This window comes from Perca flavescens, chromosome 23 (assembly GCF_004354835.1).
Source record: "Perca flavescens isolate YP-PL-M2 chromosome 23, PFLA_1.0, whole genome shotgun sequence".
Taxonomy (NCBI): Eukaryota; Metazoa; Chordata; class Actinopteri; order Perciformes; family Percidae; genus Perca; species Perca flavescens.
In genome coordinates this window covers 173,865-200,000 of record NC_041353.1, presented here as the reverse complement: position 1 = coordinate 200,000, position 26,136 = coordinate 173,865, and the positions used below count along the sequence as shown (strand labels likewise).

At 45.9% G+C, this 26,136-nt stretch overlaps 2 protein-coding genes across 6 annotated transcripts in view; one reads left to right on the top strand and one right to left on the bottom strand.

Moving 5' to 3' along the window:
• The window catches only part of LOC114549931 (ADP-ribosylation factor 4), a 9,844-nt gene extending 5,271 nt beyond the window's left edge, over positions 1-4,573 (bottom strand). The window contains exons 1-4 of one of the 2 annotated variants that reach the window (XM_028570278.1): positions 4,339-4,573; positions 3,624-3,704; positions 1,940-2,049; positions 1,558-1,629 (exon numbers count right to left, since the gene is read on the bottom strand). In XM_028570278.1, coding sequence (XP_028426079.1) covers positions 1,558-1,629; positions 1,940-2,049; positions 3,624-3,704; positions 4,339-4,405 — 330 coding nt within the window. In that variant the 5' untranslated portion in view covers positions 4,406-4,573. The remainder of the gene's footprint in view (positions 1-1,557; positions 1,630-1,939; positions 2,050-3,623; positions 3,705-4,338) is intronic. The other variant, XM_028570279.1, reaches the window with a different exon arrangement.
• Positions 4,574-5,187: 614 nt separating this feature from the next.
• On the top strand, positions 5,188-23,386 carry gcc1 (GRIP and coiled-coil domain containing 1). 4 transcript variants are annotated; one of them, XM_028571162.1, is made up of 9 exons: positions 5,188-5,377; positions 5,919-6,083; positions 8,946-9,215; positions 10,514-11,023; positions 13,737-13,928; positions 14,597-14,947; positions 14,981-15,133; positions 16,922-17,310; positions 22,535-23,386. In XM_028571162.1, the coding sequence occupies exons 2-9, from the start codon at positions 5,982-5,984 to the stop codon at positions 23,082-23,084; spliced, it is 2,517 nt and encodes an 838-aa protein (XP_028426963.1). In that variant the 5' UTR covers positions 5,188-5,377; positions 5,919-5,981; the 3' UTR covers positions 23,085-23,386. The 4 variants fall into 4 exon arrangements, with proteins under 4 accessions (XP_028426963.1, XP_028426961.1, XP_028426959.1 ...); XM_028571160.1 differs by having other exon boundaries at positions 10,517-11,023; positions 14,597-15,133; XM_028571158.1 differs by having other exon boundaries at positions 14,597-15,133.
• The last annotated feature ends 2,750 nt before the right edge of the window (positions 23,387-26,136 follow it).

The following is a 26,136-nucleotide window of genomic DNA, read 5'->3' as shown; positions in this document are numbered from 1 at the left end:
AGATTTTGAGAGACTCTCGTCACCTCATCCTGCTCCCTATGGAGGAAATATTTATCATAATTCAAATTGAAAGTCCAAAAGGAAAACAGCGAGATCAAATTAAAAATATTATTTTTTAAATTTTCCATTTGGCTTTGGCTTTTGAATTTAATATTTGGCTTTTGAATTTCCATTTAACATTGCCTTTTCATTTGGACTTGACACATGTCAATGTAAATGAGGAGGCGTGGCCCAAAGGCTGGTGGGAGGGTCTGAAACCAAAGGGGGGCAGAGGCCCCTTCTGAGGAGCAGGGGGAGCTTACTGCTGAGGAGCACACTGTTAAGCATCTGTCTGCAGATTCACCACTAGGCTGGCTCTGGTTCCACATGATAGAACATGATGATGGAGGCTAAACTCAAACCACATTTCATGCTACAACAGTGAAGTTTTCATGTAGTTACTATAACTGGTCCCGTGTTAGTGAGGACTAGATTAGGACTGGATTTAAAGCTGATTCTGGTTCCCAACTTCGCCCCAGGTGTGTCTGTTTAAAACACGACTCTGACATCTCGAGGATCTGACCACACACAAACACACGTAAGCAGAGCTACCCACCCCCATGTTTCTACTGTTGCTTAATTAAATATAACATCAAAAGAGAGAAGATGTCTGAGTCGTGTTTTAAACAGACACACCTGGGGTGAACCAGAATCAGCTTTAAATCCAGTCCTAATCTAGTCCTCACTAACACGGGACCAGTTATAGTAACTACATGAAAACTTCACTGTTGTAGCATGAAATGTGGTTTGAGTTTAGCCTCCATCATCATGTTCTATCATGTGGAACCAGAGCCAGCCTAGTGGTGAATCTGCAGACAGATGCTTAACAGTGTGCTCCTCAGCAGTAAGCTCCCCCTGCTCCTCAGAAGGGGCCTCTGCCCCCCTTTGGTTTCAGACCCTCCCACCAGCCTTTGGGCCACGCCTCCTCATTTACATTGACATGTGTCAAGTCCAAATGAAAAGGCAATGTTAAATGGAAATTCAAAAGCCAAATATTAAATTCAAAAGCCAAAGCCAAATGGAAAATTTAAAAAATAATAATATTTTTAATTTGATCTCGCTGTTTTCCTTTTGGACTTTCAATTTGAATTATGAATAAATATTTCCTCCATAGCTCCCCATGTCCAGGTGAGTCCTGACTCCCCCCCCCCCCGGACTGATCATGTCAGGTCGGCCCAAATGAACGCCGACGGCCCCCCCAGACTGACGACGGCACGGGACCCACCGAACAGACTCGAGTCACCGACCTCACCAGACTATCGGCCGGCTGGGTCAGGACCTTTACAAGATGTAGGTGCAGCACCGAGCCAGATCAATGGAACTAAATAATATTTCCAATGTTCTACACACACATATTTAATAATAATAATAATAATAATAATAATAATAATAATAATAATAATAATAATAATGGATGTGCAATTACATTTATTTTTTATTGAAAAGTTTTCTTTAGGACCACTAAACGCCTCGCCAAATACTCCACAACACAAACATGTCAACATGAACGTTACTCACCATCTTGGAGAGTTCCTCCGCTGACTCTGTTACTCTCTCTCGGTCATTACTGTCCACCACGAAGATCAGACCCTACACACACACACACACACACACACACACACACACACACACACACACACACACACACACACACACACACACACACACACACACACACACAGACACACACAGACACACAGACAGACATCAGTGACAGGATCAAGAAACATTTTCATAATTTTCTGATCCAGTACCTGTGTGTTCTGGTTCTGATACCTGTGTGTTCTGGTTCTGGTACTGGTACCTGTGTGTTCTGGTTCGGTACCTGTGTGTTCTGGTTCGGTACCTGTGTGTTCTGGTTCTGATCCAGTACCTGTGTGTTCTGGTTCTGATCCAGTACCTGTGTGTTCTGGAAGTAGTGTCTCCAGAGAGGACGGATCTTGTCCTGACCACCGACGTCCCAGACTGTGAAACAGATGTTCTTGTACTCCACCGTCTCCACATTAAACCCTGGAACACAGAGCCACAACATCTGGAACACAGAGCCACAACATCTGGAACACAGAGCCACAACATCTGGAACACAGAGCCACAACATCTGGATAACTGACCCAGAACATCTGGATAACTGACCCAGAACATCTGACCTAGAACATCTGTATATCTGACCCACAACATCTGTATATCTGACCCAGAACATCTGTATATCTGACCCAGAACATCTGGATAACTGACCCAGAACATCTGGATAACTGACCCAGATCATCTGACCCACATCTGTATATCTGACCCAGAACATCTGTATATCTGACCCACATCTGTATATCTACCCCACAACATCTGTATAACTACTGTAATGGGGAAAATTACATTTAAGCATAATTCCTTATATTTTTATGTTTTATTTCTACTTTAATTCTCTCACAAATGCTGAAAGAGTTTCTCATTCCCAGGTGTAGATTCTGATTCTAACTTTGTGAGACATCCAGTCTGGAACATGATGTGAGCTCTGTTAGCCTGAACTGATAAAGGGACAAGGTCACCCTAAAACTATCTCTAGTCTTCCCATGCCAGTTAAGATGTAACTGGGGGGTGGAAGTCGTACAGGGAGGAGGAGGTGAGATGGCTCCAAGATGTCTTCATGTGTATCAGATTGCCTGTCAAAATTGTAGCGTCATAATAATCCAAGTGCGTGTGTGTTGTCACTCTGAAGATGTATATAAGCCTGGTGTTCTGTTCACTCAGTGGAGAAACTGACTCCACACTGGGCTGAGGCCTTTTGTGAAATCATGTTGCTCCTATATTTGCAAATATATATATACGTTTTTAATAAAATACAAAAACCCAACTTGGTCTCAGTCTGTCTTATTTGTTTCACTTTACTAAACTTTGAAAACTCTACCCCTGCTGCAAAGAAAACTTCCACTACACTACCCCACAACATCTGTATATCTACCCCAGAAAATCTGTTTAACTAACCTGAAATCACCATCACCAAACCCACCAGACTCCATGTAAATAATCAGGACTTTTAGAGTGTATAGAGCCAGCATATCTCCACCAGACTCCATGTAAATAATCAGGACTTTTACCGTGTATAGAGCCAGCATATCTCCACCAGACTCCATGTAAATAATCAGGACTTTTAGTGTGTATAGAGCCAGCATATCTCCACCAGACTCCATGTAAATAATCAGGACTTTTAGCGTGTATAGAGCCAGCATATCTCCACCAGACTCCATGTAAATAATTAGGACTTTTAGCGTGTATAGAGCCAGCATATCTACACCAGACTACATGTAAACAATCACTTAGAATAATAATCTGAGTCTGTCAGCAGTAACAACAGAACTTTTAGTGACTAACTGCTGCTGAACATTAGTCCTGTAGGGTTACATTACAGCTCGGTTCTGGTTTAATACTGGACCAGTTTCACAGATTGTTGTTCTCATCAGACACTCAGACACACACATGGAGACAGAGAGTCCAGGGTGGGACAAACCCGGAGTTACCTTTAAATGAATAAGTTAGAGTGACACTCTCTGATCAATAACAGATGTCCTGGCTGGTTATTGATGACTCACCGATAGTTGGGATGGTGGTAACGATCTCTCCGAGCTTCAGTTTGTACAGGATCGTTGTTTTTCCAGCTGCGTCCAAACCGACTGAACAAGAGATATATATCAGACTTTTAAACACTTCACTGTTACTAATTTTAATTTAACCTTTGAACGCAGAGATTAAGCGTTAAAAACTGCCGTTAAATTGACGCTGACAGACCGTCACAACCGTTATTTTAACGGCTGGCGGCTAGCTGTGTTAGCTTCTAGCTTGGTTAGCTTCTAGCTTTGTTAGCTCCTATTTATTTTAACTTCAGTTGAAGTTGGAGTTTCAGTTCAACCAGGCGGGACTAAACATCGGAAAACCGGTTCATAAACCGGTTTGGAAATGTATTTATATCATTCAGAGGGAAAAACGCCGGTCCCTGGTCGATTAGTCTCGGAGCTAGCTAGCCTAGCGATGGGTTGAGGCTAGGAGGGATACAGCTACGGGCGGAAGTTACGTAAAATTACGCAAAATCTCACAAAATCCACTAGAATATCATAATTTTAGTGCTTTCACTCAGGAAACTCGTGTTTGTTCCTCTGAAGTGTTTTAACCCAAATCCCAATATTTTTACTAAACGTAACTACTTCGTTTCGATGTCTAAACTGTTGCGTTGGTAACGTAAAAAAAAAAATCTTATCTATCTAACGGCAGCTGTATCCCTTTTAGCCGCGGGTTGAGGCCAAAACTCACCCATCAGGATCCGCATCTGCTTCTTCCCGAAGAACTTGGAGAACAGAGACGAGATCGTCAGCCCCATTGTTGATAAAGGAAGTCCCGGTTCAGCGGCGGGGGGAGAAAGAGATCCAGAGGGTCCGGGAGAAGCTGCTCAGAGCCGCGGGAAGAGGCGGAGAAACACCGGAGAATCAGCGCAGCTCCTCCTCGGTGCCACGTACAGGCCAACGCGGAAGAAATGACGTCACTGCTTTCAATATAACTTTATTGAAACACAAACAAAAAACAAGTTGCGTTTAATTTCTACTGGAAAGACGTTCAATCCTTGAAATAAAATGAATAAATATTTCTGAACATATACTACAAGATTGTTTAAAGGAAATATGATTGTATAGCTTACCTTCAAATTTTTTTTTTTAAATATAATATTATTTTTATCTTTTTAAATGCTGAACATTTATTTCCTTTTTATTTGATTTTTATGTTTTAGTTTTTCTTTATTTTCTCTCATTCTGTTTAATTACATACTTATTATTATTATTTTATTATTACAGTATTTTCTGTATAATTAATTAAATAATTCGGCAGTAAAGTTTAAAAAGAGAAAAAAATGCATTTAAATTAATTTTAACATTAAATATTTTTTACTTTTTTTTCAATGCTTTTAAAAAACAGAAACAGACATTTTACAAATATATCTAAGCAGGATTAAAAATATAATATAGTAAATAAGAGAATATGAGAAACATTAAATATAAAAATGAATCAATTCTATTAAAATACTTTTATTATTGTTTTAACATTATATTAATATTAAACAACAAAACAAACGTGAGTCTGTATATTCCGGACTGCGTTGAACAGTGAACGCAGCACCAGATTCCCGCCCCCTCCGTCTCCACGTCCGGTTGAGACCAACATGGCGGCTGTTCTCTGACAGACTGAGCTCGGAGTTTATGTGTTTAATATTTACAGTTTTCTGATGAAATTCATCAACTTTTTGAGTTTTTTTGTTCCGGTTTCAGATCGTTAAAAGCTACCGGCAGCTGTTCACCGGGTAAGAGGCGGGAAACACCGAAAACACCGGAGATAACGTCAGTGTCTGTTTATTTTACTCATTTACTCAAAGTAACGTTACTCTTCTGCTTTACTTACTTTAGTTACTTCACAAACACATAAACAGTTTAAATATAAATTTAATGTAAAAAACATTTCCGGGTTTTTCATTTAAATAATTTAAATCATTTACATTTTTTTATAATTTGTATATATTAATTTTTATTTTGTTCAATAATATTTTTTATGATTATAATGTATTCTGAATTTATTTATTGTACATTTTTGGGTTTGTCTGTGTGTGTGTCTGTGTGTCTGTGTGTGTGTGTGTGTCTGTCTGTCTGTCTGTCTGTCTGTCTGTCTGTGTGTGTGTGTGTGTGTGTGTGTGTGTGTGTGTGAGTGTGTGTGTGTGTGTGTGTGTGTGTGTATGTGTTTTAGTGTGTGTGTGTGTGTGTGTGTGTGTGTGTGTGTAAGAATCAGGAAACGATGCCCAGCTCTAATTAAAGTTAAGATGGCCGTTGTGTTGTTGTGTCTCTTCTCAGAACCAGCAGACGGAGACTTGTTCTGAGTTCTGATGGATCCGATCTGACCGACCCAGCGTTGTCATGGAGAAGTTTGGCATGAGTTTCGGCGGCGGCAGGAAGGAGCTGCTGGACACTATCGAGTCCCAGAAGAAGCAGCTGGTTCAGTACCAGACCCGCTTCAAGGTAGGTTCAGAACCAGACCGCAGGACTCTAAACGGACACGAAGTCGCTGCACAAAGGAGACAATCTAAATCAGCTTCTTTTGTGCCGCGAATTTGCGTGTGTTGAAATATTTGAACTCCAGCGAGAAAGAGTAGAGTAGATGTGTCGTAAAAGTGTTTAGAAAGAAGTTTTATTTGAGAAAAGTAACGGAGAAGTTTGACTACCTGATAACTATTATATAATATATTATAATATAATAATATATAATATATAATATAATCTAACTTTATATAATATACAGATAATATACAGATAATGTAATCTTATATAATAATATATAATATAATATAATTTTCCCCTCTACACTGTTCACTACGGTAGAATGTTTCCCCTCTACACTTTTCACTACGGTAGAATGTTTCCCCTCTACACTGTTCACTACGGTAGAATGTTTCCCCTCTACACTGTTCACTACGGTAGAATGTTTCCCCTCTACACTGTTCACTACGGTAGAAGGTTTTCCCTCTACACTGTTCACTACGGTAGAATGTTTCCCCTCTACACTGTTCACTACGGTAGAAGGTTTTCCCTCTACACTGTTCACTACGGTAGAATGTTTCCCCTCTACACTGTTCACTACGGTAGAAGGTTTTTCCCAGTGTGTGTGCAGGTTAGCGCATGCGTGGTGAGGGGGGCACGATATTTTTACTCCCACTATGGCCACGCCAAGTCCCGCCCTTCAACAGCTACTATTGGCCAGGCGTCCATGCTTACACAAGGTAACGCAACCTGATTGGTTCAGGTCCTATCCCCCGACCAATCGGCTATCCTAACCTTGACTACTCAAGGTCAAATGCCTAACCCCAACCAGTCGACAGGCTAGTGGACCAGAGACTGGTAGGACCAGAGTCTGGTAGGACCAGGCTAGTGGACCAGAGTCTGGTAGGACCAGAGTCTGGTAAGACCAGGCTAGTGGACCAGAGTCTGGTAGGACCAGGCTAGTGGACCAGAGTCTGGTAGAACCAGGCTAATGTACCAGAGTCTGGTAGGACCAGGCTAGTGGACCAGAGTCTGGTAGGACCAGGCTAATGGACCAGAGTCTGGTAGGACCAGAGTCTGGTAGGACCAGGGTCTGTTAGGACCAGGCTAGTGGACCAGAGTCTGGTAGGACCAGAGTCTGGTAGGACCAGGCTAGTGGACCAAAGTCTGGTAGGACCAGGCTAGTGGACCAGAGTCTGGTAGGACCAGGGTCTGGTAGGACCAGGCTAGTGGACCAGAGTCTGGTAGGACCAGGCTAATGTACCAGAGTCTGGTAGGACCAGGCTAGTGGACCAGAGTCTGGTAGGACCAGAGTTTGGTAGGACCAGAGTTTGGTAGGACCAGGCTAATGGACCAGAGTCTGGTAGGACCAGAGTTTGGTAGGACCAGGCTAGTGGACCAGAGTCTGGTAGGACCAGGCTAATGGACCAGAGTCTGGTAGGACCAGAGTCTGGTAGGACCAGGCTAGTGGACCAGAGTCTGGTAGGACCAGGGTCTGGTAGGACCAGGCTAGTGGACCAGAGTCTGGTAGGACCAGGGTCTGGTAGGACCAGGGTCTGTTAGGACCAGGCTAGTGGACCAGAGTCTGGTAGGACCAGGCTAGTGGACCAAAGTCTGGTAGGACCAGGCTAGTGGACCAGAGTCTGGTAGGACCAGAGTCTGGTAGGACCAGGCTAGTGGACCAGAGTCTGGTAGGACCAGAGTCTGGTAGGACCAGGCTAGTGGACCAGAGTCTGGTAGGACCAGGGTCTGGTAGGACCAGGGTCTGGTAGGACCAGAGTCTGGTAGGACAAGAGTCTGGTAGGACCAGGCTAGTGGACCAAAGTCTGGTAGGACCAGGCTAGTGGACCAGAGTCTGGTAGGACCAGAGTCTGGTAGGACCAGGCTAGTGGACCAGAGTCTGGTAGGACCAGGCTAGTGGACCAAAGTCTGGTAGGACCAGGCTAGTGGACCAGAGTCTGGTAGGACCAGAGTTTGGTAGGACCAGGCTAGTGGACCAGAGTCTGGTAGGACCAGGCTAATGGACCAGAGTCTGGTAGGACCAGAGTCTGGTAGGACCAGGCTAGTGGACCAGAGTCTGGTAGGACCAGGGTCTGGTAGGACCAGGCTAGTGGACCAGAGTCTGGTGGGACCAGGGTCTGGTAGGACCAGGGTCTGTTAGGACCAGGCTAGTGGACCAGAGTCTGGTAGGACCAGGCTAGTGGACCAAAGTCTGGTAGGACCAGGCTAGTGGACCAGAGTCTGGTGGGACCAGAGTCTGGTAGGACCAGGCTAGTGGACCAGAGTCTGGTGGGACCAGAGTCTGGTGGGACCAGGCTAGTGGACCAGAGTCTGGTAGGACCAGGGTCTGGTGGGACCAGGGTCTGGTGGGACCAGAGTCTGGTGGGACAAGAGTCTGGTAGGACCAGGCTAGTGGACCAAAGTCTGGTGGGACCAGGCTAGTGGACCAGAGTCTGGTAGGACCAGAGTCTGGTAGGACCAGGCTAGTGGACCAGAGTCTGGTGGGACCAGGCTAGTGGACCAAAGTCTGGTAGGACCAGGCTAGTGGACCAGAGTCTGGTAGGACCAGAGTCTGGTAGGACCAGGCTAGTGGACCAGAGTCTGGTGGGACCAGGCTAGTGGACCTGAGTCTGGTAGGACCAGAGTCTCAGGTCCAGACTCAGGTCCAGGCTAGTGGACCTGAGTCTGGTCCTACCAGACTCTGGTCCACTAGCCTGGTCCTACCAGACTCTGGTCCTACCAGTAGGACCAGGTAGGACCAGGCTATAGAACAGTTGTAATGTAAATATTGTATTGTTGTCTAAAGAACCGATATAATCTAATAATAATCTAATCTACTCTAAGGATGTGGTCCAGGCCTACAAGAGTCTGCTGAAGGAGAAGGAAGCGCTGGAGGCCAGTCTGAAGGTTCTGTCGGTGAGCCAGGATCTGGACCAGAACCAGCCGGGCCCGGACGGTTCGGAGCCGCTGGAGGACGGCTGCTCGCTGCACAGCGAGGACAGCGTGGACACGGCGGCGTCTGCAGACACGGCCAGCGAGACCTCCAGCGAGACCGCCAGAGGGGGCCAGAGCGAGGAAGACCCGGGAGAACCGGCAGGAAAGTCTGTCTCAACGGTACTGATTCTAAACAAGTTTATCCGTTATTAAAGAACTCAGATTAAAGGTCCCATGGCATGAAAATCTCACTGAGTTCCCCCAGTCTGCCTGTGGCCCCCCAGTGGCTAGAAATGGTGATAGGTGTAAACCGAGCCCTGGGTATCCTGCTTTCTGCACCAAGGCTGAATTTTGGGAAAGAGACTTCAGAGACAGTATTGGGGGACCACTAAGGTCTATATAAAAGAGACTTCAGATACAGTATTAGGGGACCACTAAGGTCTATATAAAAGAGACTTCAGATACAGTATTAGAGGACCACTAAGGTCTATATAAAAGAGACTTCAGATACAGTATTAGGGGACCACTAAGGTCTATATAAAAGAGACTTCAGATACAGTATTAGGGGACCACTAAGGTCTATATAAAAGAGACTTCAGATACAGTATTAGGGGACCACTAAGGTCTACATAAAAGAGACTTCAGATACAGTATTAGGGGACCACTAAGGTCTATATAAAGAGACTTCAGATACAGTATTAGGGGACCACTAAGGTCTATATAAAAGAGACTTCAGATACAGTATTAGGGGACCACTAAGGTCTATATAAAGAGACTTCAGATACAGTATTAGGGGACCACTAAGGTCTATATAAGAGAGACTTCAGATACAGTATTAGGGGACCACTAAGGTCTATATAAAAGAGACTTCAGATACAGTATTAGGGGACCACCAAGGTCTACATAAAAGAGACTTCAGATACAGTATTAGGGGACCACTAAGGTCTATATAAAAGAGACAAATGTGGATAACGTTAGTGATAGTGACATGCTCGCTACAGTCGCATTTCTAGAGATGAATCAGCGAAAACACGTTTTATTTCAATGAGTCAAGGCTTTGTTCTAACGGCGCTGGGCGCTCCCTCTCTTCAGTCTCTCTCGTGCTTTCGGGCAGTTGTTGAGGCTCCGCTGAGGATTTTAAAATGAATGCCTGTCGATATCTTCTGTAACAGACGCGATGGAGGAATCTACATCTCAACAAACTCAACCCAAGCGTTCTTTGGTGACGTGGTTGATTCTGTTACTGTTGATCATCTTTCCGACAATCTGATTGGTCCGAACAGATCCTGTTCGGGCAATAATTGCTTCTCAACGGAGGGACTCCAGACTGAACTTCCTGACCTCAAATTTTGTGGGCGGGGCTAAGTTCGGCTGGCATCCAGGCTAGCATGTCATGGGACCTTTAACCTTTTATTACGACCATCGCGCTACAGGGCGCTGAATGGCGGCGCCAGTTCTAACGAGACGTTTTCTTCCAGCAGGCGCGCCGGTTGGACTCGGACGGCGGCGGCCCGGAGAGCGGCAGCGTGGGGGCGGAGTCTCAGCAGCAGGCCACGCCCCCTCCCAGCAGCGAGACGGAGCGGCGAGCGGCGCAGCTGAAGAACCAACTGAGCACGCTCACCAGCGCCATCGCCACGGTGACGCACGAGAAGTCGAGGATGGAGGCGAGCTTCCAGGCCGACAAGCGGCAGCTGAAACAGGAAGTGGAGGAGCTGCAGGAGCGGCTGGCGTGCGCCGCGGCGCAGCGGGAGGCGGAGCTTAGCGCCCTGCAGCAGCAGCGGGAGGCGGAGCTTAGCGCCCTGCAGCAGCAATTGGCCGAGAGCCACGCCCGTGTCATCACACAGCAGCACGAGAGGGAGCGCGAGACAAACGACCACGCCACGCAGCTACGGGAGCTGCAGAGGATCCTGCAGCAGGAGAGAGCTCTACGACAGGACGCAGAGCTCCGCCTGCAGGACACCAGCGCCGCGCTGCTCGCTAACACACAGGTAGAGCCTCTAACACACAGGTAGAGCCTCTAATACACAGGTAGAGCCCCTAACACACAGGTAGAGCTGCTAACACACAGGTAGAGCTGCTAACACACAGGTAGAGCCTCTACCACACAGGTAGAGCCTCTAACACACAGGTAGAGCCCCTAACACACAGGTAGAGCCTCTACCACACAGGTAGAGCCTCTAACACACAGGTAGAGCCTCTACCACACAGGTAGAGCCTCTACCACACAGGTAGAGCCTCTAACACACAGGTAGAGCCTCTACCACACAGGTAGAGCTGCTAACACACAGGTAGAGCTGCTAACACACAGGTAGAGCCTCTAACACACAGGTAGAGCCTCTAACACACAGGTAGAGCCCCTAACACACAGGTAGAGCCTCTACCACACAGGTAGAGCCTCTACCACACAGGTAGAGCTGCTAACACACAGGTAGAGCCTCTAACACACAGGTAGAGCCTCTAACACACAGGTAGAGCTGCTAACACACAGGTAGAGCCCCTAACACACAGGTAGAGCCCCTAACACACAGGTAGAGCCCCTAACACACAGGTAGAGCCTCTAACACACAGGTAGAGCCTCTAACACACAGGTAGAGCCCCTAACACACAGGTAGAGCCTCTAATACACAGGTAGAGCCTCTAATACACAGGTAGAGCCTCTACCACACAGGTAGAGCCCCTAACACACAGGTAGAGCCCCTAACACACAGGTAGAGCCCCTAACACACAGGTAGAGCCCCTAACACACAGGTAGAGTCTCTAATACACAGGTAGAGCCCCTAACACACAGGTAGAGCCTCTAATACACAGGTAGAGCCCCTAACACACAGGTAGAGCCTCTACCACACAGGTAGAGCCTCTACCACACAGGTAGAGCCTCTAACACACAGGTAGAGCCTCTAACACACAGGTAGAGCCCCTAACACACAGGTAGAGCCCCTAACACACAGGTAGAGCCCCTAACACACAGGTAGAGCCCCTAACACACAGGTAGAGCCTCTAATACACAGGTAGAGTCTCTAACACACAGGTAGAGCCTCTACCACACAGGTAGAGCCCCTAACACACAGGTAGAGCCCCTAACACACAGGTAGAGCCCCTAACACACAGGTAGAGTCTCTAACACACAGGTAGAGCCCCTAACACACAGGTAGAGCCTCTAACACACAGGTAGAGCCTCTAACACACAGGTAGAGCCCCTAACACACAGGTAGAGCCTCTAATACACAGGTAGAGCCTCTAATACACAGGTAGAGCCGCTAACACACAGGTAGAGCCGCTAACACACAGGTAGAGCCCCTAACACACAGGTAGAGCCTCTAACACACAGGTAGAGCCTCTAATACACAGGTAGAGCCCCTAACACACAGGTAGAGCCCCTAACACACAGGTAGAGCCCCTAACACACAGGTAGAGCCCCTAACACACAGGTAGAGCCCCTAACACACAGGTAGAGCCCCTAACACACAGGTAGAGCCCCTAACACACAGGTAGAGCCCCTAACACACAGGTAGAGCCTCTAACACACAGGTAGAGCCCCTAATACACAGGTAGAGCCCCTAACACACAGGTAGAGCCTCTAATACACAGGTAGAGCCCCTAATACACAGGTAGAGCCCCTAACACACAGGTAGAGCCCCTAACACACAGGTAGAGCCCTAACACACAGGTAGAGCCCCTAACACACAGGTAGAGCCCCTAACACACAGGTAGAGCTGCTAACACACAGGTAGAGCCCCTAACACACAGGTAGAGCCCCTAACACACAGGTAGAGCCTCTACCACACAGGTAGAGCCCCTAATACACAGGTAGAGCCCCTAACACACAGGTAGAGCCCCTAACACACAGGTAGAGCCCCTAACACACAGGTCGAGCCCCTAACACACAGGTAGAGCTGCTAACACACAGGTAGAGCTGCTAACACACAGGTAGAGCCCCTAACACACAGGTAGAGCTGCTAACACACAGGTAGAGCTGCTAATACACAGCTAGAGCTGCTAACACACAGGTAGAGCCTCTAACACACAGGTAGAGCCCCTAACACACAGGTAGAGTCTCTAACACACAGGTAGAGTCTCTAACACACAGGTAGAGCTGCTAACACACAGGTAGAGTCTCTAACACACAGGTAGAGCTGCTAACACACAGGTAGAGCCCGTAACACACAGGTAGAGCCCGTAACACACAGGTAGAGCCTGTAACACACAGGTAGAGCCTCTAACACACAGGTAGAGCCCCTAACACACAGGTAGAGTCTCTAACACACAGGTAGAGCCCGTAACACACAGGTAGAGCCCGTAACACACAGGTAGAGCCCGTAACACACAGGTAGAGCCCGTAACACACAGGTAGAGCCCGTAACACACAGGTAGAGCCCGTAACACACAGGTAGAGCCCCTAACACACAGGTAGAGCCCCTAACACACAGGTAGAGCCTCTAACACACAGGTAGAGCCCCTAACACACAGGTAGAGTCTCTAACACACAGGTAGAGTCTCTAACACACAGGTAGAGCCCCTAACACACAGGTATAGCCTCTAACACACAGGTATAGCCTCTAACACACAGGTAGAGCCTCTAACACACAGGTATAGCCTCTAACACACAGGTAGAGCCTCTATCACACAGGTAGAGTCTCTAACATATTATACATGTATGTATATTTCGTCTTTTTGTCACTTTGACATATTTCCTGACCTCAGGCGGTGGAGCGGGGGGCGGAGTCTGAGGCTCACCTTAGCCAGGTGAGGGAGGAGAGAGACGAGCTGAAGGAGAAGCTGCTCGCCACCGAGCGACATCACAGCAGACCTGATCCCCGATTGGACGAGCTGCAGCGAGAGCTGACGCAGCTGAAGAACAACTTCCAGACGCAGACCGACATGCAGACCAGAAAGGTACGAACCAGGCTAAACTAAACCAGGCTAAAGTTAGACCTGGGATAAACTAAACCAGGCTAAACTAAACCAGGCTAAAGTTAGACCTGGGATAAACTAAACCAGGCTAAACTAAACTAAACCAGGCTAAAGTTAGACCTGGGATAAACTAAACCAGGCTAAACTAAACTAAACCAGGCTAAAGTTAGACCTGGGATAAACTAAACCAGGCTAAACCTGTGTGTGTGTGTGTGTGTGTGTGTGTGTGTGTGTGTGTGTGTGTGTGTGTGTGTGTGTCTCTCTCTCTGTGTGTGTGTGTGTGTGTGTGTGTGTGTGTGTGTGTGTGTGTGTGTGTCTGTCTCTCTCTCTCTCTGTGTGTGTGTGTGTCTCTCTCTCTGTGTGTGTGTGTGTGTGTGTGTCTCTCTCTGTGTGTGTGTGTGTCTCTCTCTCTCTCTCTGTGTGTGTGTGTGTGTCTCTCTCTCTGTGTGTGTGTGTCTCTCTCTCTGTGTGTGTGTGTGTGTGTGTGTCTCTCTCTCTGTGTGTGTGTGTGTGTGTGTGTCTCTGTGTGTGTGTGTGTGTGTGTGTGTGTGTGTGTGTGTGTGTGTGTGTCTCTCTCTCTCTGTGTGTGTGTGTGTGTGTGTGTGTGTGTGTGTGTGTGTGTGTGTGTGTGTGTGTGTGTGTGTGTGCAGGCCAGTGAGGCGGAGGAGCGTGCTACTGAGCGTGCTCAGTGCGCTGAGCGGCGAGCTGCCGGTCTGGAGCAGCGAGTGTCCGAGCTGTCCGAGCTGCTGGGCGGCTGTGAGAAGGCGAGGCAGCGCGAGCTGATGGCGGCGCAGAGACTCCGAGAGCGCATCATGCATCTGGACGCCGAAAACAAGACGCTCGCCATGGCGATGACCTCTAACCTCGCCGCCGGCAGGGCGACCTCTGACCTCGGCCTGGACGAGTCCCAGCTGGACGTTGGCGTGCTGAAGGAGAAGTTGGAGAAAGTGAAGAAGCTTCTGCAGATAGCAGCAAAGAGGGACCCTGAACACAACACGCAGATCATCCAGAGGGACCCTGAACACAACACGCAGATCATCCAGAGGGACCCTGAACACAACACGCAGATCATCCAGAGGGACCCTGAACACCACAACATGCAGATCATCCAGAGGGACCCTGAACACAACACGCAGATCATCCAGAGGGACCCTGAACACAACACGCAGATCATCCTGGACCTGGAGGTATGGCGCCTTTTTCTACGTTTTAGTGATCTTTTCAAATAAATTTTTTTTTTACCTTTTTGATTTCGATACTGACCAAATAGAGAGGTGAAGTCCCGCCCCTTCCTGTGGACCTCATGGGACCTTAACTCGGAAACGATATGACCGGTAGTGAACGAGGAGAGGCTAATCATTCTTTGATCCCGTTTGAATTGAGCCATGAATTACACATCTGATGTTCGGCAATTTTTCAACTGAAGAAAGTCTGAGTTAGCCGTAGGTTTGTCATATGACCTCTTAGTTTAGTGTGAGACCGCTCAGTGGACTACATCTCCCAGTGGACTACATCTCCCAGTGGACTACATCTCTCGTCTCACACAGATTAGCTTGATGCTCAACTTGCTCGCTAGCTAGCTTAGCTCTGTTCCATAACACATGTCACGTTATCTCAGCTGATGGGTTTTATCCAGTCACACACACACACACACACAGAGAAACACACACACATACACACAGTCACACACACACACACACACACACACACACACACACACACACACAGAGACACACAGACATCGTAGCGTCAACTAGAAGTGAGACATTGAAGTGTGAAGTCTTTGTAGTGACGTATCTTGACAGTCTGAGATTTCAACAGTTTAACAATAAAAGGAGACTTTCTTCGGTTGAAAAATAATGTTTTAAATTGACGAACATCATATGTCTGTGTGTGTGTGTGTGTGTCTGTGTGTGTGTGTGTGTGTGTGTGTGTGTGTGTGTGTGTGTGTGTGTGTGTGTTAGGGCTATCAACGAATATTCAAAATTCAAATATATATTCAAATAGTTTTTATAAAACAAATTTCGAAGGTGAAAATTAATATTTGAATAAAAGAAAAAAAAGGCTGTCTGCTTTGCTAGCGCGCCTGAAAGCCGTTACATACCGGACGCAGCCCAGCTGGCTCGTACACATGTGACATCATGAGATCGCCGTGACTATTTCTACCTTTTTATATATGTCTGTATGATTTATACCTGCGCTGGTGTTGGAGACACTAGCTGCAGTCTTCTCCTGAACAGCGGTGGCGCTAATGAGCAAAGGCTACCGACGCTGCTCTTTCTGCGGACTAGAAGAAGAAGAAAAAGGTAAACAACGGCAGAACTGGCAGCAGCGTTGCCGTCAACGCTGTGATCTGATTGGATGATCTACTTGGTGGGATCGAGCCTTTCATTCACCATAAAGAACTCATCTTAACCACTGAGTTTACCAGAGAGACCTGCAGTCACTCAGAGTCCTGGCATCACGTTGTTGGAGAACTCATTCAGGCTTCCTGCTTCCTGTTTACACTTTGTGCGCGACCTCGGCTGGTTATGACATCATTTTGACGTCACGATGTCGCGCGCAACCAGATGTTCGAATAGTTCGAATATTCTGTTATTTTAGAGGGAATATTCGAACGTCATTTTTGAGCAATTTTGACAGCCCGTGTGTGTGTGTGTGTGTGTGTGTGTGTGTGTGTGTGTGTGTGTGTGTGTGTGTGTGTGTGTGTGTGTGTGTGTGTGTGTGTGTGTGTGTGTGTGTGTGTGTGTGTGTGTGTGTGTGTGTGTGTGTGTGTGTGTGTGTGTGTGTGTGTGTGTGTGTGTGTGTGTGTGGGTGTGTGTGTGTATAAGGGGTTAGGGATGTGTAATCCATGGCTCAGTTCAAACAGGATAAAAAAAAGAAAATAATAATTATATATAAATATATAATAATAATAATTATTATTATTCTGTTAGCTCTCTGTTAACGTGATTCTGCTTTGTCCCTCTGTGGAGGTGTTGCCGGGGACCGTGGAGGCGTTGCCGGGAGACGGCGAGGCCTCGGCGGCGGCGTACCGCCGAGAGCTGCGTCAGCTGCGGGACGAGTTTGAGCGCTACAAGCTGCGGGCCCAGCTGGTGCTGAAGAACCGGACCGCCAGAGACGGCTGCCAGGCCCGCGAGCTGGAGGAGGCTCGGGACCAGCTGGCCGAGCTGAAGGAGAAGTACATCAACCTGCGTATCCATGCCGACGAGGCAGAGACGCGGCACCGCCACGCCCTGGAGGAGCGCCAGCAGCACGCCGCCGCGCTGACGCTCGCCCACAGACAGGAAGTGGAGCGCCTGGAGGCGCTGCAGCGAGACGCACTGCTGAGGCTGGAGGAGGAGCTGCACAAACAGAGAGACAGGTTCACATTATATATATATATATATATATATATATATATATATATATATATATAACTAAACTCAGAGACACACACACAAACAGAGAGACAGGTTCACATTATATATATATACATACATAAACACACACATATATATATATATATATATAACTAAACTCAGAGACACACACACAAACAGAGAGACAGGTTCACATTATATATATATATACATACATAAACATATATATATATATATATATATATATATATATATATATATATATATATATATATATATACACACACACACACACACAGTACAGGCCAAACGTTTGGACACACCTCCTGAAATGGTTTTACCTTCACAGGTGTGCTTTGTCAGGGTTAATTAGTGGAATTATTTCCCTTATTAATAAAAAAGCAAAGGGTGGCTCCTTTGAAGAATCTAAAATATAAGACATGTTTTCAGTTATTTCACACTTTTTTGTTAAGTACATAATTCCATATGTGTTCATTCATAGTTTTGAAGCCTTCAGTGAGAATCTACAATGTAAATAGTCATGAAAAACTCACTGAATGAGAAGGTGGGTCCAAACATTTGGCCTGTACTGTATATATATATAACTAAACACACACACACACATACCCAGACATCAGTAGTTATGGTTATTGTTTTTGTTATCGTTGTAGTTATGGTTATGGTTGTTGTTGTGGTTGTGTTCCAGACATCAGTAGTTATGGTTAACGTTGTTATTGTTGTGTTCCAGACATCAGTACTTATGGTTAACGTTGTTGTTATTGTTGTGTTCCAGACATCAGTAGTTATGGTTAACGTTGTTGTTGTTGTTGTGTTCCAGACATGTTGTAGTTATGGTTAATCGTTGTTTGTTGTTATTGTTCCAGACATCAGTAGTTTACGTATATTTGTTGTTGTTGTGTTACATCAGTAGTTATGGTTAACGTTGTTGTTGTTGTTGTTGTGTTCCAGACATTGTTTGTTACGTTGTTGTTGTGTTCCAGACATCAGTAGTTATGGTTAACGTTGTTGTTGTTGTTGTGTTCCAGACATCAGTAGTTATGGTTAACGTATTTGTTGTTGTTGTGTTCCAGACATCAGTAGTTATGGTTAACGTTGTTGTTGTTGTTGTTGTGTTCCAGACATCAGTAGTTATGGTTAACGTTGTTGTTGTTGTTGTGTTCCAGACATCAGTAGTTATGGTTAACGTTGTTGTTGTTGTTGTTGTGTTCCAGACATCAGTAGTTATGGTTAACGTATTTGTTGTTGTTGTGTTCCAGACATCAGTAGTTATGGTTAACGTTGTTGTTGTTGTTGTTGTGTTCCAGACACCAGTAGTTATGGTTAACGTTGTTGTTGTTGTTGTTGTGTTCCAGACACCAGGGGCCTGTTTCACAAAAGCAGAATATATAAATCCAGGATAACTGATAAAGCGAGGCTAGACCTAGTCTAATCTGTGCAGCCTGGCTTGGTGCGTTTCACGAAGGCCGAGCCAGGCTGAGGAGGAGCGACTAGGAGCTGAGGAGGAGCGACTAGGAGCTGAGGAGGAGCGACTAGGAGCTGAGGAGGAGAGACTAGGAGCTGAGGAGGAGCGACTAGGAGCTGAGGAGGAGAGACTAGGAGCAGAGGAGGAGCGACTAGGAGCTGAGGAGGAGAGACTAGGAGCAGAGGAGGAGCGACTAGGAGCAGAGGAGGAGCGACTAGGAGCAGAGGAGGAGCGACTAGGAGCAGAGGAGGAGCGACTAGGAGCAGAGGAGGAGCGACTAGGAGCTGAGGAGGAGAGACTAGGAGCTGAGGAGGAGAGACTAGGAGCTGAGGAGGAGCGACTAGGAGCTGAGGAGGAGAGACTAGGAGCTGAGGAGGAGCGACTAGGAGCTGAGGAGGAGAGACTAGGAGCTGAGGAGGAGAGACTAGGAGCTGAGGAGGAGAGACTAGGAGCAGAGGAGGAGAGACTAAGAGACTAGGAGCTGAGGAGGAGAGACTAGGAGCTGAGGAGGAGAGACTAGGAGCTGAGGAGGAGAGACTAGGTCGAGTCAGGCTGAACTAATTCAGATAGATGCGCGTCCTCGGCTTTCCTCAAAAGACCGCGAGGTCGAGCACAGATTTCCTGATGCCGACATGGAGAATAAACATTGTTCATACTTTATACAGAGAGAGCAGCAGCTTCTTGTGGAAGTATGATGACGTGAAACACATTATTTGAATAAAAAGAAAATAACACGGCCGCTGTAACGAAACAGAGAGAGAAAGCAGCAGACGATCACGGACCGACTGAATGTGTAATCAGACTAAATATAAACATTAACTGACCTCTGCTCTGAATGGAAACCATCATAATCAGACCATTCAATGATTAGGCTACTAATTATTTTCACAAATTAACAGTAGTACTCTTTGCCATGAAATTTACCATCAATATTGATTTTCTACAACGCTAAAATATGATGCGTAAATATCTCTTTCACTCTGTTCCTCCCTCTTTCTCTCTCTCATTGGCTAAAATATAAATGTCCTAAGTCATATTAACTTCCACTGCTCGCTTTTAATGCAAAGGGTACAACTGTTCGTTTTTGCAAATGACAGTGACTCATTGAATGGTTTCAGTTAAGAGCTGTATTTCATAAATGTATATTTTTAGACTATTATTCAGTCAATCCGCTATTATCTGCCACGCGTTTTTTTTAATTTTTTATAGAGGACGAGTTTCTTTCTCTACATATTATATGCCTTGCTCCCTAATATACTGTATGGACATAGAAAATAAAGACACTGAAGAAATTGGACTAAAATCTAGAAACTAAAAAGATAATTAAGTGATAAATTCCATACACACTGTAAACATGAATGGAACAGAGTATATTCATCAGTTATTTCTCCCCAGCAAAAAAGGTCATAAACCATTAAGGTGTCCTCTCCCTGTTGTTGTGTAACCTACATCACTAGATAGTTACTGGTCCAGTGAACTAAGACTATAATTTGGGAGGATTGTACAATAATAATATGTTCTTAAAATTGTTCAATCCTCCCAAATTATAGTCCCAGTTTACTGGACAACACAAATTGTGTGCTAAGAATTCCAAATACAATGCACATGGAAGAGGAATAAACATGATCCTTATTGTTAAAGAATAATAATAAAAAAAATTCTCAACTAAAATAATTCAAGGTGCATTGGGGAACTATAGAAATGTACAGCATTGTATGTATTGCCCTTAGTAACAGACTTCATTTAAAACACATTTGAAATGTTATCAGCCTTTTCTAATTATCTCAACAACTGCCATAATATATTCATCAAACTTCTTACAACAATATGAACAGCAGTCTTCATACAGCAATATAACCGTAACAATGACTGTCACATGAATAATTATAAAAAAATAATGGTCACAACTTTAAATAATAACAGTACTTAAATGAACAGCAATATGCACCTGTTGTATTTTAATCCAGGCTGATAACAATAAGGTGAAACCACTGCTGGGTGATCAGAAAAGGTTCCAGGATTAAATAAATCCTGGCTGTTAGCCTGGTCAGGAGCAGGCTAGCTGTTAGCCTGGTCAGGAGCAGGCTAGCTGTACAGAATAAATCTCCATGGTGATTTATGTGCCTCTGCTTTTGTGAAACCGAGTCAAGGCTAAATTGAGCTAGGATAACTGGGAAATCCCGGCTTAATCCCTTATCCTGGTTTTGTGAAACAGGCCCCAGTAGTTATGGTTATTGTTGTTGTTATTGTTGTGTTCCAGACATCAGTAGTTATGGTTAACGTTGTTGTTGTGTTCCAGACATCAGTAGTTATGGTTAACGTTGTTGTTGTGTTCCAGACATCAGTAGTTATGGTTAACGTTGTTGTTGTTATTGTTGTGTTCCAGACATCAGTAGTTATGGTTAACGTTGTTGTTATTGTTGTGTTCCAGACATCAGTAGTTTGGTTAACGTTGTTGTTGTTGTTGTTATTGTTGTGTTCCAGACATCAGTAGTTATGGTTAACGTTGTTGTTATTGTTGTGTTCCAGACATCAGTAGTTATGGTTAATGTTGTTGTTGTGTTCCAGACATCAGTAGTTATGGTTAACGTTGTTGTTGTTATTGTTGTGTTCCAGACATCAGTAGTTATGGTTAACGTTGTTGTTGTTGTTGTTGTTGTTGTGTTCCAGACATCAGTAGTTATGGTTAACGTTGTTGTTGTTGTTGTGTTCCAGACATCAGTAGTTATGGTTAACGTTGTTATTGTTGTGTTCCAGACATCAGTAGTTATGGTTAACGTTGTTGTTGTTATTGTGTTGTTCCAGACATCAGTAGTTATGGTTAACGTTGTTGTTGTTGTTGTGTTCCAGACATCAGTAGTGGTGGTTAACGTTGTTGTTATTGTTGTGTTCCAGACATCAGTAGTTATGGTTAACGTTGTTGTTATTGTTGTGTTCCAGACATCAGTAGTTATGGTTAACGTTGTTGTTGTTGTTATTGTTGTGTTCCAGACATCAGTAGTTATGGTTAACGTTGTTGTTGTTGTGTTCCAGACATCAGTAGTTATGGTTAACGTTGTTGTTGTTGTTATTGTTGTGTTCCAGACATCAGTAGTTATGGTTATGGTTTTTGTTGTGGTTGTGTTCCAGACATCAGTAGTTATGGTTAACGTTGTTGTTGTTGTTGTTGTGTTCCAGACATCAGTAGTTATGGTTAACGTTGTTGTTGTTGTGTTCCAGACATCAGTAGTTATGGTTAACGTTGTTATTGTTGTGTTCCAGACATCAGTAGTTATGGTTAACGTTGTTATTGTTGTGTTCCAGACATCAGTAGTTTGGTTAACGTTGTTGTTGTGTTCCAGACATCAGTAGTTATGGTTAACGTTGTTGTTGTTGTTGTTGTTGTGTTCCAGACATCAGTAGTTATGGTTAACGTTGTTGTTGTTGTTGTTGTGTTCCAGACATCAGTAGTTATGGTTAACGTTGTTGTTGTGTTCCAGACATCAGTAGTTATGGTTAACGTTGTTATTGTTGTGTTCCAGACATCAGTAGTTATGGTTAACGTTGTTATTGTTGTGTTCCAGACATCAGTAGTTATGGTTAACGTTGTTATTGTTGTGTTCCAGACATCAGTAGTTATGGTTAACGTTGTTGTTGTTGTTGTTGTTGTGTTCCAGACATCAGTAGTTATGGTTAACGTTGTTGTTGTTGTTGTTGTGTTCCAGACATCAGTAGTTATGGTTAACGTTGTTGTTGTGTTCCAGGACTCTGGCGCTGCTCCAGGAGAAGGACCAGGAGCTCGAGCGTCTCCGTGCGGCCGCCGCGACGCGCTGCAGCGCCGGTATCGACCCCCCGGCTGCTGAGGCCGTTGCCGTGGCACTCGGTCCGGAGACCGAAGGTGACATCATCGCGGCGGCCCTGCGGCGGGCGGCGCCCGGCGAGCCCACGCTGCTGCTGTACGCCGAGCAGCTGGCCCGCAAGGAGGCGGAGCTCGGCGTGCTGCGGCGCCAGAAGCACGGGCTGGACGGGGAGCTCCACCGGCTGCAGGCGCGCCTCACCGCGGACGCCGAGCGCCACGGCGAGGAGGCGGCGGCGCTCCGGGAGCACCTGGACAAACTGCACCGAGACCGTGGCCGCGAGGGCGCCAACATGGAGTACCTGAAGAACGTCTTCTACAAGTTCCTCACGCTGCCGGACGCCGGCGGGCGCCAGCAGACGCTCGGCGCCATACTCACCGTCCTGCACTTCAGCCCGCCGGAGAGGCAGGCCGTGCTGCGGCTGCACCACGCCTCCTGGTGGCCGCACGCCAGATAACCACACCAGATAACCACGCCAGATAACCACGCCGGATAACCACGCCGGATAACCACGCCGGATAACCACGCCGGATAACCACGCCGGATAACCACACCAGATAACCACGCCAGATAACCACGCCGGATAACCACGCCGGATAACCACGCCGGATAACCACGCCAGATAACCACGCCAGATAACCACGCCAGATAGGCACGCCGGATAACCACGCCGGATAGACACAGCAACACAGCGGGCTCATTCCCCCTGCTCTGGTGTCCCCTCCTCTCATTCCCCCTGCTCTGGTGTCCCCCCCTCTCATTCCCCCTGCTCTGGTGTTCCCCCTCTCATTCCCCCTGCTCTGGTGTTTCCCCCTCTCATTCCCCCTGCTCTGGTGTTTCCCCCCTCTCATTCCCCCTGCTCTGGTGTTTCTCCCCCTCTCATCCCCCCCCCCTCCTCTGGTGTCCCCCCTCTCCCCCCCCATTCCCCCTGCTCTGGTGTTTCCCCCTCTCATTCCCCCTGCTCTGGTGTTCCCCCTCTCATTCCCCTGCTCTGGTGTCCCCTCCTCTCATTCCCCCTGCTCTGGTGTTTCCCCCCTCTCATCCCCCCCTGCTCTGGTGTTCCCCCTCTCATTCCCCCTGCTCTGGTGTCCCCTCCTCTCATTCCCCCTGCTCTGGCGTGTCCGAGCCCGAGACATTAGGAAACCCTTCTGACCCGTTTAGGTTGTGTTTCAAACGCCGACGCCATCGTCTCTCCTCCAGATTGGCTCTCATCCTAGCCGGGTAAACCCTGACCAACTTCGGCAAACTTGAGATTTGCTGCAAGTCAGTCTGGCCAAGACCCATCAAGCCCATTCCCAGTTTCTCCAAATCAAGGCACCAATCACAACGGTTGAGGCGGGCTCTACACGATGACGATAGCGCAGCGACGTTAAATCGTCATCTCCTTCATCGCTCTGATTGGTTGAAGGACTATCCAATGCGCCCAGAGGCATTTGAGTCGTGTCAGTTGGTGACGCCCCTTTGGAAATGGGCTGTGAATGAAGCTTCCCCAGACCCCCCCACTCTCAGTTACAACTGAGAAGGTCTGGGGTCAGCCAGGCTAGTCCTGTCGGCAGGTCTGGGGTCAGCCAGGCTAGTCCTGTCGGCAGGTCTGGGGTCAGCCAGGCTGGTCCTGTCGGCAGGTCTGGGGTCAGCCAGGCTAGTCCTGTCGGCAGGTCTGGGGTCAGCCAGGCTAGTCCTGTCGGCCACTTTGGGCTCAAAACTCAAACGCTTAAAAACCAAAAGGTAGCGCTGGACCAACACGAGCTAACAGTGTATGTATATATATCAAAACCTTTATGACTGAGCGTCACTGTGAGGAAACAAACATTTAAGGGAACTCTGGGTAAAGAAGTACTTCAACAGATAACACACGTGAAGAAGGAGGAACTTCACCTGGAGAACCAGAAGAAGAAATAATCAGAATCTTCTACAGATGTTTAAATCAAACTCAGACTGTTAAGACTTCTGTCAGTAGGGCTGGATAGAGGTACCAATACACACACACACACACACACACACACACACACACACACACACACACACACACACACACACACACACACACACACACACACACACACACACACACACACACACACACACAGCAGATGGTGTGTTTGTGTGTGATTATAAAACAGTAAATTAAATCTGGTTTCTGTGTGAATATGGACATTAATGACTGTGAGGAAACATGTAACATTAAACATTCACAGGGGACTCTGGGTAATGTAGTTCTTCATAAAACTGATTTGTAGTTCTTGAGTTGAAATTAAACTATTTTGCTGCTTCAGACTCAGTTTGGTTGCTTTGAGGAGATTTCTCTGTTTGTTTAAATAAAGAAATACTGAAACACAGATTTTTGGAAGATGTTTAATGAAATAAGTTCATCATCGATACATCATTCAGATCAATTAACTGATCAATATGCACCAGAAGTCATAATAATAATTATAATGTGAACATGATTCAGGTTTTACTTTTCAAATCAAAACTAAATATTTACAGTTTGAGAGAAAAAGAACAAAGGCAAAAATGAACAAATTTAATTATTACAATATTAGTATTAGTTACATTCACTGAGTTCAGTCTGATATAAAAAAATACCTTCATCTGCTCTGATGTTACAAAGATTTATTGTTTAAATAAAAACATGGAATTAAACAAACATTTCTTTATTTTCATTACAATTAAAAACATAAAAGAAACTTCTGTTTATTTCCACCCGGGACTCTCTGTCTCCACGTTTCTGATGGAACAACAATCTCTGAAACTGGTCCAGTATTAAACCAGAACCAAGCTGTAATATTTACCTTAATCCCTCCCCACCAGACTCCATGTAAATAATCAGGACTTTTATCATCGTAAAACACACTTCATTCAAAGTGGACAGAAACTAAATAAAACTACCAAAAGCTGTCTTGGTTCATCTTTCCACTGTTCCACCAATCACCACTGTGGTTTGGTTGAAATAAACCCTTACCTCGTCCTGACTATTTACATGGAGTCTGGTGGAAATATGCTGGCTCTATACACGCTAAAAGTCCTGATTATTTACATGGAGTCTGGTGGAAATATGCTGGCTCTATACACGCTAAAAGTCCTGATTATTTACATGGAGTCTGGTGGAGATATGCTGGCTCTATACACGCTAAAAGTCCCGATTATTTACATGGAGTCTGGTGGAGATATGCTGGCTCTATACACGCTAAAAGTCCTGATTATTTACATGGAGTCTGGTGGAGATATACTGGCTCTATACACGCTAAAAGTCCTGATTATTAGCATGGAGTCTGGTGTAGTTTGGTGATGGTGATTTCGGGGCTGTTTCATGTTAAACTAAAAGGATCTTACTCTTTAACTAAAAGGTCTATCTCTGTAGGGATCCATCCCATAATGTTGTCAGACTCTTAAAATAATAATCTGAGTCTAGAACTTTTAGTGGACTCTAACTGCTGCTGAACATTAGTCCTGTAGGGTTACATTACTGCTCGGTTCTGGTTTAATACTGGACCAGTTTCACAGATTGT

What these genes read in the sequence shown, in the direction of transcription:
- gcc1 (XM_028571158.1), top strand. Translation starts at nt 5,982, where the DNA reads ATGGAGAAGTTTGGCATGAGTTTCGGCGGCGGCAGGAAGGAGCTGCTG. An exon ending in AGTACCAGACCCGCTTCAAG is followed by an intron (nt 6,084 to 8,945) that starts GTAGGTTCAGAA and finishes ATCTACTCTAAG; the next exon opens with GATGTGGTCCAGGCCTACAA. An exon ending in CAGGAAAGTCTGTCTCAACG is followed by an intron (nt 9,216 to 10,513) that starts GTACTGATTCTA and finishes GTTTTCTTCCAG; the next exon opens with CAGGCGCGCCGGTTGGACTC.